At 38.6% G+C, this 22416-nt stretch overlaps 1 protein-coding gene across 1 annotated transcript in view; it reads right to left on the reverse strand.

Moving 5' to 3' along the window:
- Nucleotides 1–281: 281 nt before the first annotated feature.
- The window catches only part of LOC113062885 (staphylococcal nuclease domain-containing protein 1-like), a 150717-nt gene continuing 128582 nt past the window's right edge, over nucleotides 282–22416 (reverse strand). Inside the window, exons 19-24 of the mRNA XM_026232948.1 lie at nucleotides 14927–15050; nucleotides 13009–13078; nucleotides 11168–11281; nucleotides 9145–9348; nucleotides 2725–2769; nucleotides 282–1141 (exon numbers count right to left, since the gene is read on the reverse strand). Coding sequence (XP_026088733.1) covers nucleotides 1076–1141; nucleotides 2725–2769; nucleotides 9145–9348; nucleotides 11168–11281; nucleotides 13009–13078; nucleotides 14927–15050 — 623 coding nt within the window. The 3' untranslated portion in view covers nucleotides 282–1075. The remainder of the gene's footprint in view (nucleotides 1142–2724; nucleotides 2770–9144; nucleotides 9349–11167; nucleotides 11282–13008; nucleotides 13079–14926; nucleotides 15051–22416) is intronic.

Raw genomic sequence — 22416 nt, forward strand, 5'->3', positions numbered from 1 at the left:
AGGGCGAGTAAATCATGACAATTTTCATTTTGGAATGAACTCTCCCTTTAACTTACAATTGTATTTTGTCAGTAATAAACCATGACCGATAATATCTAATCAATGAAAACACCAGAAATCTCCACAGCAGCATTGGTGTAGTTACTGTGTTTTGCCTTTGTAGTGTTGTGTAGTAACTACAGTGTTTTATATAATGTTCTTCATGTGACACAAACTGTTGTAATTGTTCAAAAAAAGGAACTCCACACCACCCCAACCCTCAAAACCAGTCAGACAACATGACACTTTGCTCATTTTTATTTGTCAGATTTAAATACAATGGCAGGGTCTACCTCAGAAGGAAAGAAATTCAAACACTGTTTCTGTATGCTGGGCAAGAGCAGGAAAAGACGAAAGGATGACCGTTGAGTAAAACTCACCGAGGAGGCTGAGAGACGCTTGTAAAGGTGCTGGCAGAAAAAGAGAAAACACACTTCCTACACATAAATCCCCAGAAATGTCACTGAACACTCAGATCACATCAGAGAGAGAGAGAAAGATATGTTCAGTAAGTTCACTTGGTTAGTTCTGATCCAACTTCAAAATATCCATATCCATATATATACTGAAATATAGAATCTCATGATTAAGGAGGTGTTTTCTCAGCAAGCTGTTGAGTTCATGGTTTCTCTGTGCATCCCCCTCATTTCTTTAAAAGTCTTGCCCCAAAATACACCCAGAATCTGATTGGGGTTTTACAGCTGGTGATTGGCAAAAAAATGTTTGGCTAATGTCAAAATCTAAGATTAAGGTAAGTACGTTGGTCCTATTTGAAGCAGCTACAGGTAGAATTATCTGTAGCCTATACGCATAAAAAAAAGAAAAGAAAATGACAAGAAACAAAGTCCTTAGACAGAAGAGAGGATATGCACAGAGTATTAAAAAAAAAAAAAAAATCACAGAAAATAAAAGAGGCAAATGTTCAATGTTAGAAAAAAATAAGAGCATACTGATGTTTTGTTTTGTTGTCATGATTTTTATTCTTTTTTGTGTTCTCTGCGAATCTGGTCTTCCTCAAGGTCTTTGGAACAATGACTTAGCGGCGATACCCGAACTCAACTGCATCATCATCACGGAAATCTCCATAACGCCAAATGTTAAGCTGCAAATGAAAATGAAAATAATCAATTAAAGACAGTTAAAAAAAAGCTTTAACCGAACATTATGGGAATTTCAGCCATGCAACTGGTGAGAATGTCACAAAAAAAAGAAAAAAAAGTAAAGAAAAACCCTGTATTACTAAAATTTATTCAGATTTCAAATGCAGTTTGGAGACTTTCATTGTTCAGCTGCCAATATAGTATTAAGTTAACACTTTCTATATATTTTAAGCACTGTCAAAAATGCATGAGACTTTTATTGACCCTGCATTGAAAGCATCATAGATTATAATAAAGAATCCTCAAAGCAGCAGATCTCTGATGGTTTAAATGGGCTGCTTCATTATATTGACACGTGGGGTAAAAGAACATCATTGCCAAATATGTTGAAAGGGAACACAAACATTTGAACCCCCCAAATTCTTAATAACCTCAACGAAACATTAATGAGGCTTTAAGTCAACCGACATCACTGATTCACCATCATTAAATTGTGCTAAGCGTTTTTACCCCATGTATCTGTGAGACCGAGACATCATCACACCTCAGTAATAACAAGGTGAACGGCCGTTTACCGTGCTCTTTAACTCTAGTCCTTTCACATCCAGTCACGCGTGAAGACTTTACTTCTAACAAATTCCATAGCAGTCCTTCTATTTTACATCGGTTTTGCCACATAAAGCAGGGAAACTTTTCATTTGTGCAAAAGTGAATCGTTTGGGCTTCAGAGATTCTTAGGGAAAGCGGAAAATCATTGTGTATGTCATACAGAGTCTTTTATGTTTTCCCTCCATTTGTCATCGGTGTGCATGTGGCCGTTAACTCGGAGAGAATCACAGCTAATTAATGTCTAAGATAATTAGCGCCATCGTTAGCTGGGACATCATCATCAAGCTCTTGGGTTGGCATGGTTCTCTCTTCTGCTTGAGTCTTGTTAAACAGCCATTGGCTTGTCATATGGAGCAATGTTTTAGCCAAAAGACTGCGCTGCATAAAAGTCAATGTTACAGGTAACAAAGCCAAAGCCAGTTCTCAAAACAAAACTCCTCTGTTTTCAGTGCCAACAAGGACATTAAGCAATACAGACAAGCAGCAGGGAAGGGGAAATGCAAGAATAATAATAAAGATACTAACATAAACTGAGAATGGCTCAAATATACAGTGTAGTGCTAAAATGACAAATGCAATTGTATTCACCTATGTGTATAATAATAGGTAACACTTAGTTACACAAGGTTCAGTTTGTTAAACTAACACTTTGTATTTAATGAACATTAATAATTCAGTAACAAATGTATTCCTCATTGTTAGCTAATGCTATTGCATTTACTAATGTTAACTAATGGGTTGGTTGGTTGCTGTGGTGAGTTAAAAAATAAAGAGTGACATGGAACACCTTTCAACATCTGTGAATAGTGCTGCTTTGGGAGCAGTGTTATACCTTGGTTAATATGGTTGGAACCATATTATAAAGTATAAATATAAATAAATGAATAGCAGCACAATACTGTGGTTGACGGTCAGAATTTACAGCTGTGTGATAAAGCAGAAAGATTTAAAGAGCATGAGAGTTTGCAGATCTTACCCTGGCACTCTTGGCAGATTCCTGGCCATTCAGATATTCAGTCACCTATGACAAGAAAAAAGTGCATTTAGACAGAGAAAGGCCTAGTGTTGTGTTTAACTTTAACATACCCAAACAACATCCTTCAGCATTCCCGACAGAATAAATGACACACATAGAACTTTATGGAGGACAGAGAATGCTTTAAAATTGACAGCATTTTCCCAGATTGATGCTTCGCAGAATCCACAAGTCAATCACAGTAAGTGCACCTTGTTTAGATGATGTCTTAACAGACCTTCCTCTTGTTGTGTCGCTCCCTGATCATCAGGGTGGTGTCTGGAGCCATGTGCTTGCAGAGCATGCATTCAATAACAAAAAGTGAAAGTGTGGGTGGTTACAGCCACTTGACGGCTTGTGTGTCTCTCGCTCTTTCTTTTCCTGCACCACAGACACAGGCCTGAATAACACTGAACATATTGACCGCTTCTGCCACAGCAAGCATTGAGAGTCACTGACTGAGGCATAGATGAGTCAGAGAGCGAGACGGTCGGTCTTCATTTCCGGTTCAGAGCAGTATCGGCAATATCGTTAGAAAGCTGGAAAGTTCCGTGTTTTTTGAAGTACCAGGTACGGATGAGGTCACAGCCGAGGATTTAATGCACAGAGATGGCAGATGTTATAAAGCGTAGGGTGTGCTCTTTTAGCAGCGTGTTTGCATGTGGGGGTTAATTGGCTGGCTGAAGATCAGGTGGTTCTTCAGTGCTTTAGGACACGCATGAAAAGACGCCGCGGTACATCTGGACTCTGCAGCTGCAGACGGCAGAGAAAAGTGCAGCTAATGCAGTCTCCATCCATCAAGCGTCTGACGCACCACAACATGCAACACAGCACCTCACACTCACACACACACCATCAGCAGTTTCTCAAACTCTGCTGACAGCATCATGTATGACAGTTCACCGACATCTCAAGATAAGGGATGCACAGATATTAATAATACTGCTAAGCTGATAATTATTACTGATAAATGGCTGATATGAAAAATTTACATTTAGATTTCAATTTACACTTCCCATTCGAGCATGTATCATACCTTGAAGGAAGTGTTAAGGCGCCTTGGATAAAAGCATAAGCAAATAATAAAAAATAAATAAATAAATGCCTCAAGTGAATTTAGGCATCCCGGCATTAAAATGTACAGTATAAACAATAATATTATAATATTACCCAATAGTCCACTGAAGTGCAATAATCTGCCAAATAAAATAAATAACTGAATTCAAAACTGCATGCTATCTGAGAGGCAGCTTTCGGTGTGTGCAAGTACTACGTTAAATGAACTCTTTAACATGAAGCACATCGGTGCTTAATTATCTCATTCATGAATGTTTCTTTAACACTCAATGACAATGTGTTGTCAACCGAGAGTATCACCATTACAATGGAGTCTAAACACACACACACACACACTTCTCCTTTCCAAGTGGCATTTCTGTGTCCTCTATTCAGAGCCTTAACTCTTGTGGATTCAGGTGGCTGTGTTTTACCAATCTGCAGACTGCAACTGAGTCTTTTACCGTCTCTCGGCATGAAATGATGGGACAGTGATCAGATTTGTGGTGTTCCTAAAAACACTATAATACCCAGTAATGCAGGCAGCCTGAAAATCAAAGCGATCATAGACACAGCCGCACAGCATTCGGAGAGAACAGTTTGGGCTTTGATCATCTCAGAAGAGAGATTAAACAACAGAAAGACGCTGGAGCTGAAACAGCTTCTCTGTCCCAGATCAAGCCTGTGTTCAATCCACAGGGCACAGGACTGAAATGGGGTTTTTAGGCAGCGATGCGTGTCATTCAGCATGTGTCCCAGCCCGTTTGTGTGGATGAGTGTGGGTTTGATACTAGAGGAGCAGAAAATTCCCCATTCTAAGCTTAGCTAACTTCTGCTGGTTAATGGGTAATGGAGCTGTCAGGAGTGAGGCATGATGGGATATGACTGGACATGGGGTGCCCTGTAAATGCCTGATTGTACTTTTGCTGAGATGAAATAAAAATCTGAGACTTTGGCTGTTTATTTTTTTTTTATGATGTCAAGTTAAAAATAACTAGAAAAACATCTTACTAAAAAGCCCCCTAAGCAATAAGTCCAACTGGACTGAGGAAAACTAATTATATATGGGTTCCTTTATAGCAATTAATTTAGCAAATTAAAGACATGTTTAAGGAATGAAACAGGAGAGTAACAGAAATATAAAACCACTATTTAAACCCTAGACGACTTTCCATTAAATGGTAAAAAGCTACAATTCTCATAGGACCATTTCATCACATAACAATCCTAATAAAAATACTACACCTCCCTTGGGCTTTATCATCTGGATTGTACAACACAAAATGGCTAGAATATGACAGTGAGAAAGAGAGCTAGTAACAGTGCTATGGTTTCATCAAGACACCAATAGCAGCACAGGTTTGTAGTACATCTCTGGCTGGGATCAGACCAAATTTAGCCTTAATTAATGTCTCCAAGGGAAGGTCATTATACAGCAACAAGACTGAGTTATAAACTCCTCCTGAAATGATAAACCCAGAGTTTAGCCCTTTTAAATCAACAATCTAAGTCAATACTGGATGTTGGAGGAGAATCTCCCTAAATAAATCTCCAATAAGACTGACTGCATTCTATGACTTTAACGCTAATTGGTATGTGAGCTTGTAATTAGCTTGTAAAACTAATGAACGTGAAAAGGCACCAGTGTCACTGATGGTACGCTACAGTAAGCATAAGCTTAGCGCTGATGTAGCATAAATACAAGGAACCTCTGTACCAAACCCTGCGAGCTGGCTTGTTGCCTACTGCCTAAACAGACAGCTACATAGATACCCTTTTTTGCATTAAACACAAATTATGTATAATTACTTCTCTTGACTCTTCTGCCATCTTGGATTGGGTTCATTTCAATGATCTTGTTGCAGTGCATTGTTGCAGACCTTGTTGGAACAGCCTTTGCATGAGAAGCCCACCAAGCTTTACATGCAGAAGCAGCACTACTAAACTGACCTCAGAACAGCTTGACTTCACCCCTTTCATTCGCATCCCCTCCGATAACACACAACATCTCATCCAGAACGCCCGGATGAGGAAGAAAATCAGAGAAAGAGAGACAGACTGACACAGAAATAAGAAAGAGCAGTGCTTGACAAACACAGGGAGGGAAATGACACATCGATTTCAACTATCGATCCCGAGAACTGATGAAGCTCATGCACGCTTATCGAAAGACCTGCGTTATCCGCACACAGGTGAAGAGAAAGAGAACCGGTGGGCCTTATCTGTCACTCTCTTCCTGTCAGACAGACGTTCCCATATCAGACTCCTACTTTCACTCTAAAGATTTCCTTTCTCTTTTTCGTTCTCCTTAGACTGATATTCAAGGACTCATTTCTCACTAGACCACAGTGAATGTGATGGACTGGCTGTTGATGGACTCTGGTCTGGAGACTTCAGCAGAGTAAAGATCTGCTGATAGCAGGAAGTCAGGTGTCAAGCATGGCAGATAACCTTCAGCAGCCGAGAGGACGTTGTTAAAAAGATCACAGAGCACAGTGTGTTTAAAAGGAATAAAATATCACAAGACAGACAAAGGGGTGTGGGGTCACGGGTGGGATGGCAGCGTGTATTATGAAGGCAGAGTAAATAAATCACTGCGTATTAACAGCGTTTTAAATCACAGCTAATTTACTAAGGAATGAAAGGTTTGGGCCACTGCTTTGTCTTTAATTCTGCAGATTATGATTTATCACACCGCTTTCAGCGACATGCAAATACATGCAAATTTCCAAACTACATCCTCCTGCACACGGTGTACTGCACTGGAGGCCAAACCAGCAGCAAGAGAAGATGGGGAAGGAGAGCGAGAGGACAGAGAAAGAGAGCGCGAGTGGGAGAGATAATGAATGAGAAAATGAATGAAGGAGAGAGTGAGATGAGAGAATCTTTATGAAAAATCCAAGGGTGAAAGCAGAGACAAGTGGCATGGCGCCACCACACTATACTAAAGTGCCAATGCTAGCCAGACTGTGGACTCAATCTGGCTTACAGGAAGTGCCCTTCATGTGCATTTACTGATGATGGAATGAAATAGTGTAATAAGAGAGTTAGTACACATTCATTAATGTACCAGTCTGCATTAATAGGAGGATAAGTGACACCGACTGTTTTTGGAAAATGTATTATATTGTTCAGATGATGGAATTTTCCACGGTCAGTTCACTAATTTCTGTGGTTCTAGCATCACACAATGATCAGTTTCCTGAACACACACTGCCATTGGTCGATCAAACACAGTCCCGCCCATAAACTCATGCCATTGGTTGAGCCAATGTTGTGGTGTTGGGCTGATCCGTTGACGATCATTTATAGCCATGTTTACATGCCTAAAGCATGTGTACAGTATTTGAAGTACAGTATGCCTGAGTACAAGTGATTCATATATCTATGCGAGTGTGAAACCGGAGCAGAAGTGAGCGCCACCGAAGTCAGACAGCTCAGCTATACATGCACCTCAAACAACCTGTTAGCGCAATAGAAAATGAAGAAAGAGAGCGCGAGGAAGTGAGAGGCGGGGAAGATGAACCAGAACAGCAGTGTTCCTATGGGAACAGGGAAACGGTGGACCTGACGTGGCTGTCACAAACACCCTCCATATGCTCAGAGTCTACAAACCGCTTCAAGTTCATCACAAGCAGACTGCAGAGAACAAACATGTGTGGTTTGATTCAGGAGTAAAAAAAAAAAAAATTCCTTCAGGGCGGCAGCAGGTCATAGGATAAATATCTGATCAAAGAATGGGCTCAAGTGTCTCAAATCAAACTGAGGGAGAAGAGTTTGGAAGCCATTGAGTCTCACCTCCAACCGATATCAGATAAACAGCTATTAAATGAAAGTTTCTAGAGCTTGTTTAAATGTGGAAACTAGGGCTGAGTGATTTAGTCTCATTCCTGTGTCAAATGTACTTTTTAGTTATTATTGTCAACCTTGTCCTGTTTTTGTGTAGTCAAGTTTTAATCGACTAAATGTCTCTCTCTATAGCTCAAAATTATAATCGCCATGATTATTGTCATTTGAGAAATGTATTTTACAATTTCAAGTATTGCACTTATATAGCACAAACCACCTGAATGTGAACTCATACACATGGTTTATTTCACCTCATCTAGAGCACTGATTTATTGTAGGTAATTTAATATGAAAATGAATATCAAAGACTTAGATACGCACTTTGTCTGTAAAAAAAGTGGAGCTCTCATGAAAGAACACAGACTGTCTGAATGACATTTTAATTTAAACTGAACATTGCAAAACTTTAGCTTGTTTGTTGGTGTTTTCAGTTCATCATTAGCACTTCTGTAATGAAGAGTGAATACGTACACATGGTTGCCAGATTGCAAAAATTAAGCAAAACACTGCAGAGAATGTATCCTTTTAACAGGGATTTGAACTCTTAAGATCTGGCAACCACAACAAAGGCTTGCAATAATATATGGTCTCATTTTTTTAAAAGACAGTAAAACAATTATTATTATTTTATTATTATTTTTTACTTTTAGTCTTATCTTTTTTATCGCAACGTTACTGCAAGTTGAAAGAGTTATTTATTGACCTTATTGTCATCTCGTCATCACCTTGTTTTAGTCATGGGCTTGTCAGCAAACTTTTTATCATCATACTTTTCATTAATTACTATCCCTGTGATTAATTTATAATTATAGTATCAATGTTGTAATTTTACAGTAGCACTGAATGAATACAATTATTTATTTTTACAGAGAAATATTACAAAAGTATGTTTATTTTATGGTTTTAAAAAATAAAAAATCATCAACATTTTGGGGCACATTGTGCATCCATAGAAACAAGTATAGCAAATTTTGAGCTTTTAAAATAACAATAAAAAATAGCTTTCCTCTGAATTGTGCAGCCCTAGAATAAACTAATCTCTGATTGTAAAAACAGCTTTTAAATAAGAGATCTAACTATGCTCAAACTATTGAATCAAGTCCTCTAAAGTCCTGTGTGAGCAGCAGTGTGTTTGTGTGCGCTTGACACAGTCACGAATGAATGCAGCAAGTTTTCAAAATGCTCAAGAAATGGTACAAGCATTACATAACAGGAAAGGAGAAAGAGAGGAAGTGAGAGCGAGATGGATAGAGAGAGGATAACAAGGGGAGAACGAATGGTCAGTGCTTCATAATAATATAAAATGGCTGCCGTCAGAGACCCTGCTGTGAAACAGCGAGGTGTATTTCAGGGCACATAGATTACAACAGATCCCAGTTAAAACTAATGCTGTCTCTGGCTCAAACAAGTTGACCAGTGGCTCCACTCTCATTATTTGGGTTCTCGTATTTAGATGCGTGTGTGTTTGTCACGTACCATTTTCTGCAGGTGCTTCTCTTTCCGTACGTCCACCATGACAAGGCCTTCTTTCACCAGACCCAGACCCACATCATCTTTCGAGTCAGCAAACTGCAGCGTGACGTGCGGGCAGACAGCTCCACTGTATTCCACGTTCAGCAGACACTGTTTGTTTTGAATGTCCCTGACCACACTGTCCACGGCGTCAGCTCGTGCGTCTTCCTGTGGGTGAGGTCATCATAGGAACATGTCACACATACGTTCATCCTAAACCAGGTTTGATTTCTACAAACTGCCCACAACACAACACTTCCACCACACTATTGACAGACACTTGCTCAGTTTGTGCTCTAAGCCAATCAGACTCCATCGTTCAAACACTCCAGCTGCAGAGTTGCTCATTCATCACACTTACACACACACACAAGCACTACAATAATGAAAAAATGTAGGTAAAAAAAAAAAAAAAACCTGATGAAAATACCTTTACACTAACACAATGTTTCACAAATGTTCAACGCACGAGGTGAGAGATACAGATCTGATCTTTCTCGCTCTCATACACACACACACACACACACTATGCTCTTGTGAGCAAACCCAGTCTCCATGGCAACCTCAGAGCATGTTGCCCTTGGGGGGAGTTATGGTGGGGGTACGAGATACAGAGGCCATCCAAAAACAAGAGAAAGAGACAGAGATTGAGAGAACAATGCGCCTACCTCAAAAGATGGACAAGATCACAAAACTATAGCAGTATTAACAGGGCAGGTGGCATGATGCCACACCTACACACACACACACACACACACACACACATGCTCCGCACACAGACCAGGTGGAACACATACTTTCATATGCATTTCCTCACACGATTCCACTAACTAAAATGCTTGTACTGGAATATCAGCATTCTAGCATAAGGCTTACTGTTGATGCAGAGTATACAGAGTCCTGTTTAATTTGATCCCAAATGCAGGTTTTTTTCCCTATTTTTATTCTTATTTTCTTAAAATGTAAAATGTATTTATTAAATATGAATAAACCAATTTGTTTTAATGCTAAAATTAAATTTTGTTAATCAAAAAGCATGTCTTTAGTTGAAATCATCAAACGTACACAATTTAATGGCAATTTGTTAACAGTTTATCAAATATTACATTTTTAAGGCCCTAAGAAATACCGTGTTGTGCATTTTTTATTTTTTCTAGTAAATAAATTCCGGTACATATTTTTTCTGGTAAATATAATATTCCTTGAAAAATAATTTTTTAATAATTGTTTTATTGGTAACTACTATCATCAAATTCAAGTTACTTCAAGTTAAAGCAAACATTTTGACGGGTTGTTGTGAAGACCTTTAAAAAGTTTGTCTGTTTATATTATACGACGATGGTTTTTCTCAAAGGAAAGTGTAAAATGCTAATGAAGTGACTCTCAGAGCAGTTCTAGAGATTGTGTTATGTGTTCATGTACTCATACATATATTGAGGCGGCAGAGTCTAAAATCACCATAAGCGTCACACGCACTTCATGTGCAGTAAAAGAAACCGCACATCTGCACCATTTATTCCAACAGAGACACGCAGAACATGCAAGATTCCAAATTTTAAAATTATTTAGCAGCTTAATATGTATACAGTAAATTCCACTTTTATGGCTGGATTCCAAGATTCTATCTGCGTTTTCCAGATCACGGAACTCATAGGGCCCTAAGTATAGTACATAGTTACATCACATGAGCTCATTATGTACAAAAACAATTAATGCAATGAAGTGTGCTCTTGTTGTATACTTCACACTTGTAATGCAAGGCTATTCTATGCAGAACATTTGCATAATTTGCAGAAATACTATAGTATGCCATGCCAACAGCTCAACTAGCATGATGTGACTCATACTGTAATTCCTGTCTTTTATAACCTGGATGTGACTATGTTGTGCGTGCATGCTCTATGTGTCCTACAGGACCCGTTTGAAGGCCACGGTGTGTGATGAATCACATGGCAGTGCGTATGAATGTGTTTGTGCAAGAACTTACATCCTGTGGGACCTGAATGAAGGCAAATGTGTATTCTGTAGCCTGTGGAGGAAGCGTACGCGTGCTGAAGGCTGGAGGAAGGGCTGCAAGACGCGTGGAGGATAGTATCTCTCTCTGGAAGGACAAGAGAGAGAGATCGTCACATTGTTGTTATAAAACAGCCTTCATACCTCTTTCATACACTCGCTGCCTGTATAAGGTCCTCATTAAACGGAGGAGGTGTGAGTACAGTCAAGGATAACGCTTAACTCCTCCACATGCCACACTCGAAGCCAGCAACACAATATGAGAGACACACTCTCTCTCTCTACTGGGTCGCAGCTGAGCGCTGTGGTCATGTGTCTTTAGTGCAGAACATGTGAACGCAGCAGGCTAAAGAGGCTGGTTAGCACGGAGATGCCGCATAGGATGGGTTCAGCTTTGAGAATGAGAAATACAGGCAGACAGAGACTAGAAAATGGAAAATCAGACGGAGGACAGATGAAAGTACAAAGCAAAAAGACAGGCTTGTTCTTTGTGGGGGGTTACACAGCAATTCTTCAGAGAAAGAGAGGTGGGAACACACATCAAGCACACGGTGGGCCGAGAAATACTTGGACACTGTTTGAATGTCAGTGCAATTTCTCTGTGTTTCATAGAAATGGGATTAGTAAATTAAAATTACATTTAAATTAAAAAATGTATGCATTTAGCAGACACTTTTATCCAAAGCGACTTACAGTGCATTCAGGCTATCAATTTTTACATACCATGTGTTCCCGGGGAATCAAACCCCCAACCTTGTGCTTGATAATGCCAGTGCTCTACCAATTGAGCTACAGGATCACTAAATTAACTATATCAAGGCAAATTTAAAGCAATATGTTTAAAATAATAATAATATTTTTCTTAGAATAAATACAATGACAATTTCTGGCTGTCAAACTTGAGTGGATCATAATGTGATGAACTCTGATTTAATATATTCATGTAATCAGTTGATTAAAAGTAAAGCAGAAACTGACTCACAAGTGATAATGAATAAAATAAATCTCTAAAAGGTAAACATCTCCAAAATAAGTTACACACATTTTAGAATATTAAAGAGAATGTTTAAAATGTCAAATTATATGCATATTAAAGCAGATTTGTTACATTTAAGTTATTTGCTACTTTGTCTAAATTGTTAGATTGTTGTATGAATCTAAATTACAACACTGAGACCAAAGACCCCGCCAAAAGAGGCATTTAAGGCCATAAACTTTTGCTGGGGCATTAAAATAAAAATAAGTCCCTCAAAACACTCTGCTCAGCGAATCAGAGTGATTGAGCAGAGATAGAAAGCATGCAGAGTGATATCAGATTCAGCACAATGCTTTTACACCGAGGGTTAAGATATACGGGCAAAGAGAATAAAAGAATGAGGTGGAGAGTCTGTGAAAAGAAGAAAGAGGAAGGCACAGGGAATACAAAGATGAGAGAAAAGGCCTGTTGTGTGAGAAATGTTCAATCACATGACCACCAGCATCTTTTCTCTTGTGCTGGCCTGGAGCCTTCCGCCCCGGGCATAAAAACAGCAAAGCATGCTGGGTACTGCAGCCTTCAAGCTGCTTTCAAGCATACTAACATTATTTCCCTTGCAAAAAAATGCATTTATTCTGGATTTATGGAGAGGAATTGTTTTCCCACATGTGTGGTATTTTGACTGACGGATTCAGTGCTGGCTTTTGAAAGCACATGCAGTATTTTAAACACAATTCAGAACATTCATCAGTCAGCGCCTTTCTAAAGAGACACTCCACTCAGGAGACGCTGTGCTACATCCAGATTACGCATCAATCTCCCTGCAAGCACATACTCACGTTTCCATAGTCGATGTAGAACACGTGAACCTTTGCTGGAGATTCAACTTTCTCGACGCGAGCTCTGTACCTACGGAGAGACAGAGAAGAAAGTGTCAGTTCCACTCAGTGATCAGTGACTAAATGGCACTTTGGTACTCCGGTTTTCACTGACTTTTTGGCTCCGAACTGCCTTTTCTATATGGATATGACTGAAAGAGGTCACACTGTGCACCAATAGTGGATTATAAGTGACCTCCAATTTCACCTAACTGAAAACATTCACTCTTGTAAAGAGCAAAATACTAGTTTACTGCTCCTAACTGTAGAGTACAGACAGATCTTCTATCGGGGTCTAGGGAGAGAGTTTATCTTGTATTCATAACCTTACGCTCTGAAAGTGTAAGAAGCCTCTCATATTCATAAAGAGCAGTTCAAAGCTCTGCATGACACCTCAAACAAGAGGGAAAAAGTCTAAGAAGAGTTTTCGTTTTCATATAATCAAACTTCGATATTGCAACCCACTCCAGACCCCCTGCCCACTCCAGACCATCCACTTATGCTAAAACACTTCAATCATCCAAACCCCCCGCCTGATCCAGGGATGCCCGTTCTGAAAAACGTCTTTCTGCTGGTATCACAGACTTAATGAGCTCTTATGCCACTGAATGACATAGTCCTGGTGCATCGTGGGAAAACCTGAGCCAGCTGGGATATAGAGAAAGATAAACATGACAACGTGCAAAAAAAAAAAACCTTGTAAGCACCTGAAGGAGAAATTCAGGGGATGTTGCTGGGTGGAGCTCAAACGAGTTTTTAAAAGAGCAAGATGATATGAACAAAAACACTAGCAGATGCTTGAGTAATGAGTCGCCCCACTGAGGATGCAGCCTGTTCAGAGTCTATGAGGACAATAGAAGCTTCCAGACTTCCCTAAAGGACAAAGGACTCATTAGAGCAGTCCAATGTTCTGCAATCTAGGGCAGATTACCCCAATATAAAATTTAAGTAAACCAAAAAATACCCATAACCAACAGATGGCTCACTATGAAACTATTTCAAAAAAATGAATATGATGTTAAAGCAATCCCTGTGAAGATAGCCTGCTGAGAAATGCTGCCTTTCTGCTTATCAGTTATCAACATACAATAATATTCCAATATTAGATAAATATAATTCCTTTCATTTTTAATTATTGTTCAATGCAATTTGACATTATACAATAATGGCTGCCATTTAATGCCCACTTAAAGAGAAAAGAAATAAATCACACTTTACTTCAATGTCCAATTCTCACCATTAACTACGACTTTTGCCTCAAACTCCTAATTTGCTGCTTATTAACAGTAAGGTAGTTGTTAAATGTAGGTGTTGGGTAGGATTAGGGAATGTAGAATATGGCCATTCAGAATATGTGCTTTATAAGTACTAGTAAACAACCAATATGATCATAATAGGCATGCTAATAAGCAACTAGGTAAAAGTGAGAATTGGTCCCTATACTAAAGTGCTACCATAAAATCTCAAACATCTCTTATGCCATCTTTCATACTTTTACATTGATGCAATGATACCTAAATGTATTTGTAGCATTAAAAACATCTATTTAAATGACTAAATATTTTAGACATTGTTTAATGATAGCCATTTATTGGTTACAAGCAATATAAAAATATAATTATCAGCATGTGCCATGATTTGAATGCCGGTGCATTATAACTTGAAACACCAATCACCTGCACACACTTGCCCCATCAGCAATAGGACTCATCATAACCTCTCAAAACTAGACAAGAACATCCTGCCCAGCAGCTCTGACAAAATTTTATTACATTTATTTATTAAAAAAGAAATGAATAAATGAAAAGATCTTTTGCTGAAACCAGGAAACTCAGCTTTTATAGCAGATGCCATTAGGTGATTTTTTTTTGGCTCTTACCATTCTCCATCAGCAAACTTTGCGATGCAGAAATCCCCTCTGCGCGGGGCATAGGATCCTTCCACCGGAGGTTGGGCGGCAATCTCTCCTCGCATGCTCTCCATCAGGCTCTCCAGCTTAGTACCTGCACAGATTTAAAAAAAAAAGGCAAAAAGGTGAACATCTCCATGCAATCTATCATACTTCTTGGAAAAGTCAGAAAACTTCAAGCTTGCATTCTTAGATTTGTCTCCATGTTGGAGAGCACCATCCTGCTGGCATGATTTAATGATTCATACCATAACGGGATGATTTGAGAAGGAAGAGATGCATTAACTTGCGAGTGACTGGCCTCTGCCAACATCGTTTCTCTAACAATGAAGCCCTGATGGCTTTGGAGAGGAAAGCATAATATTTTCCTCGTTCAGCCAAACAGCAAACACTAAATTACATTCATTCATTGACAACCAACATCCACTGAGCCTGGGGTCTGTTGCAAAATATGGAAATAAAATTAGATTAAGACCAACAAACCCTCACCGGGGAACACGTGACCCAAGCAAGCTCTCAAATCAACCAAAGGCCAATAAGGTTTTAATACATCAAAATGGCTTGAAATGCCTTTCTAATGAGAACGTTCACTACAGATATTTACTTTTTTCTGCGGTACTCTTGCACTGTTCATTCTTTTCCTCTAACAAGAGTAATCAGCGTAATCACTGAGGTGTGGGTTTGCTGGGGCATGGAAATGTGACAAAATGGCCCCACGGTCAGGCATGAATAATGTTGTAGGAGCGCAAAGCAGTAATGTAAGACAAACACCAAACATCCCTCCAGGAAAGCGGTTAAAATAAGCCAACTAATGTGCCTGTCTTAAGCTGCTCATTTTCGCCCCCTCCAATGACGTCATTGGGGTTTTTATGATAATTGTTTGCTAGCATCAGAATATTTGCATGCATTAAATGAAAAGACGAGGATGAAGAGAAGAGAGAGCGTTTAAAACGTCTTAAGCCTGCATGCGGCTAATTAGCATGATGCCAACTCAAACAGAGCAGCGTTTAGTGTGTGAACGTATGTTTGTGTACGTGTGAGTGGTGCAGGGGGTATTTAATGGCAGATTTCCAGAAGGGGTGTGGTTTATATGCTCTATTTAATTGGCTAACCCACCAGCATCCAGTCTGCTAAACGGTTGATTAGCACATATGGGAAAACACGTGCGCGCACACACACACACACACACCTCTCAGCTGATTCTCGCACAGTAGAGATATTAGCAGCGTTTCGAGGAGGCAGCAGTTTTTGAGAAGGGGAGAGAACGTGGATGTGTGATTGTAGGTAGAGTAGCATGTCAGGTGCCAGTGGAACATGCAGCCTTGATTTAATAAACTCATTAAAAAAGTTTAGCATTTTCTTCCCATGCAGCAGGGCAGTGAGAATGCGTTTCCCTGGTTTCGTTCCTCCATGCCTCTCTTTCTGCCCTGTAAGAGCTTGCTAAATAATAAATAAGGAAGGGGGTGTCCTCTGTACACGTTATAAAGGTTTAATGGAGGCAATGCATTAAACCCAATTAATCCAAGAAGCACTCAATTAGAACGCATAGACTGGGCAGAGAAAAGTCTCTATTATAGACAAAGGATGCTAATTAAAACAAATGCACTGACTTATAATTCATGTGAAAGAATACTAACCTCAATCCGAAGTCTGCTGAAGGGATCGTTCACTCAAAATGAACATCCAACCATTATTGAATTACCTCGTGTTATTTTCAAACCACAAAGCTGTGAGAAACACTGAAGGAGTAGCACTGAAAACCCCTCCTCTCTAGCTCTCAAATCAAAAACGGCGTCAGACATCAGGTTTCACGCTTCATCAAGTGACAAAACATGACAACTAATGAAGGCACTAATGTAAGGTGGCAGGAAGGTGACAGGAAGACTACCGAAGGAGACCGTTTTTAGCGTATTAACTAGTTAACCTTTGATCTAGTTGCCACACAAAACCATCATTTGATTTCAAAATATTGTAAAGCACAAGAATCAAATTCTCCTTTGGAGTGCAATGGAATTGAATGAGGGAGTATAGATAATGAGTTTTCGTTTTTAATTCTGGGTGAACCGCCTCTTTAATTCACATGAGAAAGTGTTAAACAGACGCTCTTTAAAGCAGATCTGAACGATTGTTTCAAACATTTCTAAAAAAAGTCACAATGAAATCAAAATAAACTGTACAATTCATTTTTGGATTTATTTAAATCACGCACATAACTATTTATTTTAATTCATGTGCCAACCTTAAAAACATTAAATTCCTGTCTACCTTGCATGATATGATATGTGAAAATAACATCTAATGATCCAATCAAGTCCCGATCTACATTTGTTTCAGGTCACAATAGCGAAGGAAAAATCATCGCAAATTCTGTTTTGTGCCAACTTGACTGTACCATAGTATTTAGATATATACTTAAGTAAATTAATATGATAATTTACATTTGATATGCAATTCAAAAGAACATGACACTACCCTCTGGTGGGAAATAACTAATACTGTAGTACTTCTATGTTAATTGGAAACTTAATAAAACTTTTGGGGAGACCGTCAACTTAAAAATTAATTACTGTTAACGTGTTTTGATCTAAAAGTATGCTAACAAGACCTGCAGTGGTCCATATGGTCTGGGTTCAAGTGTTCAGGAATATAGGTCCTGCTTACATTCCCTGTATGCTTCATTACATTCTCCTTGGCTGATATACTGGAGGATATAATGAAGGATTCAGCTTTAATTATGGTGGGGTCAGGTTCTCTAGCGCCTACTGTAAATCTGCGCGAGAGAGAGAGAGAGAGAGAGAGAGAGAGAGAGAGAGAGAGAGAGAGAGAGAGAGAGAGAGAGAGAGAGAGAGAGAGATGCGTGTTTTCAGTGCAACGTGTTTTGCACACAGCTAGCTCCCGGTCAGTGTGTAACGTTAATTAGCATGAGCAGAACATGTCTACAGATTTAGTTTCACCTCCTGCTCTGATGAGGGACGAGTGAGAGTTATAGAGGACATGAGGTGAAAGCTCACAGATGAGCCTGAGAGAGAGTCCACTATGAGATGAAAAGTTCCCTATTCAGAAAAACAGTGAGCAGGACGTCAAGGACTCTTAGCTAATGTAAATCTTTAATCTCCCAAGTCAAAGGTTCTCTGCATGAGAAAGCCTCCCTCTCTCACACACACCAAGGTTTATCTTTTTGTACTTTAAAATACTTTAAGTACTTTAAGTATTTCAGTTCGTTTTTCCAGCCTTGACCTTGTTATTGAAATTATATCATTTTATTACTTCATATAATTTTAATAATTATACTAATATAATTGCTGTTATTTTAGCAATTGAATAGTTTAATAATTTAAAGCCTTTTCTTCATGTTGATGTTTTTTGGTATTTTGTGACTGTCCTGATCTTTTTATTGAAAAACACTTTGTAACTTTGTTTTGAAAGGTGCTATATATAAATAAGTGTTTACTTACTAATAAAATATTACTACAAAAATGATAAAAATAGGATTTTCTGCCTTTATCAACCTTTATGTGTTTATATTTCTGGATGCTATTCAAATTCAGTGTTTTAATATCAATTATTTTTAGTTTATAATAATAATAATAATCAAGACACATACATACTGTATACAGATACAAAATGCATGTCCTGGAGTCTTGCTTTACAGACATACTGCTCTGAATTTGAGTCTTTATATAGCAGCACATCTTATTCACTTGTAATGCCCATTTCTACCTGTCACTATAAACTATGGCCATCTTGGATGACTGAACCACTGATCCTCTGCTGGAACCGAAACATTTCCAACCATTTCATTTGAACCACTGTTATTTTCACTTGTTTGGTGGACAAAAGACTCACGGGTTGAGCTGTGAATATTTATAGTGAGAATCCTGCACTGCAGGAAACATGTTTATTTTAATGGTCTCCATCTGAGTTCCTCTATATGGATGATTCACTCCTCACATATGACACACCGTCTTGACACTACAGACTATGAGGGATGAGTGCTGCCTGTACATGCACGGCATAGCTGCAAAAAGCATATAAATATCCCACACCTGCATTTATTTGCATTGGAAAGATGAATATACCGTAAATCGCATCCGATGGGTAAAACACTTCCACTCCTACCTCACGTTTACCACAATGCAACCAAGTGGGATCAACCTCTCACTCAGAGCGTTTTACACCATTTGAAAACAACAGCTGGAGAAGAGCGAGAAACCCACAGAGAAAAAAAGGTCGATCCCACAGAGATAGGAGAGCATTTCAAAAAATCCCATTTTCACTCCTTCTCTATAGACCATAATTAATTGTGTTTATGAAGGCAAACTTATTTACTTGCTATTAATATGGCTCATACTAAGGGTTAGGAATTTGAAATAAGTAACTCATCCCACATCCTCATGGCTTGTTGATGAGAGGTGTTCTGTTTCTTTATTTGATTTTTGCCTGGCAGATGAAATGGGCCAAAAATCCCATTGGCTAACACTGAAAAAGGTGGCACCTTTACATATACAGTCTGAAATATCAGAGACAGGGTCTCTTGACTTAATAACTAGCAACCACCCTAGCAACAACACAAAGTACTAATGAACACCTCAGCAACTCCACAGAAATGCCCTTCTTAAATATATTTAAATGTGCTGCTATGGCTGCAGCTGAGAGCAAATATGCAAATGCACAAGGAAGAGTGATTAGACCTAATATCAATGTTACTGCGATATTATTCCATGAAACGATTCCCAGAGGGAACAAGACTAAAGAAATGAGACAATACTAATACTGATGTCTTCAAATCACCATATTAAACAGATATTTAGCTACCATTCTCAAGCATAAATACTGCATGTGGGTGAATCTCACAAAATCAGCAAACAATAAGCCATAATTCAAGCCCAACTATTTTGCATAAATAAAATTAAGCCTATTAATAAGACAATTAAGACTTCTTGCATTGAGAATTTTCTCATTACTTCTCATCAATTCTCAGTACTGTACAGCAAAAAAAAAAAAAAAACTCATTACTGCACTGAGAAAAATTTATTTAATGTATTCTGATAAAAATACCATTTTACAAAAAACTACTTGAGAATAATTAGAATTAAAAAAATAAAATAAAATAAAAACCTTGTGAAAAACTGTACTTATGAAAGTGTTCATGCAAAAAATCTTAATGATCCTAAAATGGATACATTTTCTTGTTTTTTTTTCTTTTCAGGTGAATAACAACCTGTACATGCCATGACACGTCAACAATCAAGTCAATTATGCAAAAAAAACAAACAAAAAAAATTATATCCTAAAATAATACAACAAAAATAAACCCGAAGAAACACGTTCAGCACTTTTAAGTTATGTATTAAGCAAACATGACATTGAACGGGGTGTGAGACAATAAAACCAATCAAAAATAGCAGTTATAATCACCTTCATTTTTACAATTTGACCACAAGTAAACGGAACGCCACCCATTTTTATATAAAAAAAAGCCACACACTAGAGTCGCTAATGATCACACCTTCGCTCAAAGCCATTTGCAGTAACGTCTTTATCTCTTTCAAACAGTGATGTTCATTCCCTCTTTTCCTTCCTCTCCAGGTAAAAGCGACAGCCCACGCCGAGCTAAAGGACAAAGCCACATTTTACACTGACAGCGGGGCGGCACGTGGTGACGTGGGCTGGCCCACCTGCCCGCTCGTCTCATTAAACATTCATTGGCGGGTGGACGGGGTCCGTTCTGCAAGGATAAAGGTAGTATTAAAGAGTTTCACCTCTCCTCCCGGCGCTCGTGATTGACTCGGAGCGGGAGACTTGGGCAGACGAGGCCCAGAGGGGGTGGGAATGTGGAGAACGACCTCGATGAGCAAAAAATAAACCTACAGGCTACTACAGCTGCTTATTCCGTTACATTAGGGAAAACAAGCAGAGAGAAATATAACAAACATGAACATGGACACACATAAACTGGGATACAGTACAGCGTTTTGGTGTACAGACGGCACAGCGGTGTCACAGCAATCAGTGCCCGGTGCTAAATTACAGCTCTGTGATTTCAAAGCCATTGTGAAGGGAGGGCAGGGGCAGCATCTGCATCTTTTTCCTCCAATCGCACAGGCTGTGGGTGAGACCCTGACTCTGGGTTTTGATTGCAAGTTTCCAAATATACCCATAATGCCCTGCTGTGCTCCCGGCTTGGAGGCGTGCAAAGCACCTTTTTGGTTTCTGCTTCGTTAAAAGCGGTCATGGTAAAGAGGCAGTTTGGTTACCTTTTCCTCAATTGCAGATCTTCAGCAATGCTTCATAAAAGCCTAAAGACTTTGAGAGATCCGGGCTGTGAAAGCTGCATTTATTGCAATTACATCATTTGTTATGCTGAAAGTACAGGAGTAGAAATTCTCCCTCTAGCTCAAAATGCTCTATAATCACATCTCTTCAACTCTGCAACAAATCTTAGGCTGTTATAAAATATATATAGTATACACTGCCGTTCAAAAGTTTGGGATCAGTATGATTTTAAATGGAGTCTCTTATGCTCATCAAAGTTGTATTTATTTGATCAAAAATAAAGAAAAAATCTAATATTGTGAAATGTTATTGCAATTTCTAATATTGTTTTCCTATTTTAATAGACAACACTGAATTTATCAGCCATTACTCCTTCACTCTTCACAAGATCATAGATCATTCTAATGTGCTGATTTATTAATAATTCAGTTAAAAAGAACAGCTCTCCGTTAAAATACATATATTTTCCAACACAGTCTTTAATTTTACTTTTTATCCATTTAGCACATCCTTGCTGAAAATTATATACCGTATTTTCCGGACTAAGTCGCACTTTTTTTCATAGTTTGGCTGGTCCTGTGACTTATAGTCAGGTGCGACTTATTTATCAAAATGAATTTGACATGAACCAAGAGAAATGAACAGAGAAATGAACCAAGACATTACCATCTACAGCCACGAGAGGGCGCTCTATACTGCTCAGTGCTCCTGTAGCCTACACTAAGCAGCATATAGCGCCCTCTCTCGGCTGTAGACGGTAATGTTTTCTCTTGGTTCTAAATAAATGCGACTTATAGTCCAGTGCAGCTTATGTTTTTTTTTTCTCGTCATGACGTATTTTTGGGCTGATGCGACATACTCAGGTGAGACTTATAGTCTGAAAAATACGGTATTAAAAAAAAAAAAAAACATTTACTGACCCCCAAATTTTTTATAGTAGTGTTTATTGCAACAATTTATATTTTGATGAAATGCTGACATTTTTATTTTTTATTTATCAAAGAATCCTGAAAAAAGGTATTACAGGTCCCAAAAATATTAAGCATCAGATCTGTTTCCAACACTGATTATAAATCAGCTTATTCTGAAGAATCAATGATGCACTGCAGTAGTAATGATTTGCTTCACAGGAATAAATTATATTTGAAAGTATATTAAAACATAAAACTTTTTAAATTGCAATA

Source organism: Carassius auratus, chromosome 4 (genome assembly GCF_003368295.1).
Source record: "Carassius auratus strain Wakin chromosome 4, ASM336829v1, whole genome shotgun sequence".
Lineage (NCBI taxonomy): Eukaryota > Metazoa > Chordata > Actinopteri > Cypriniformes > Cyprinidae > Carassius > Carassius auratus.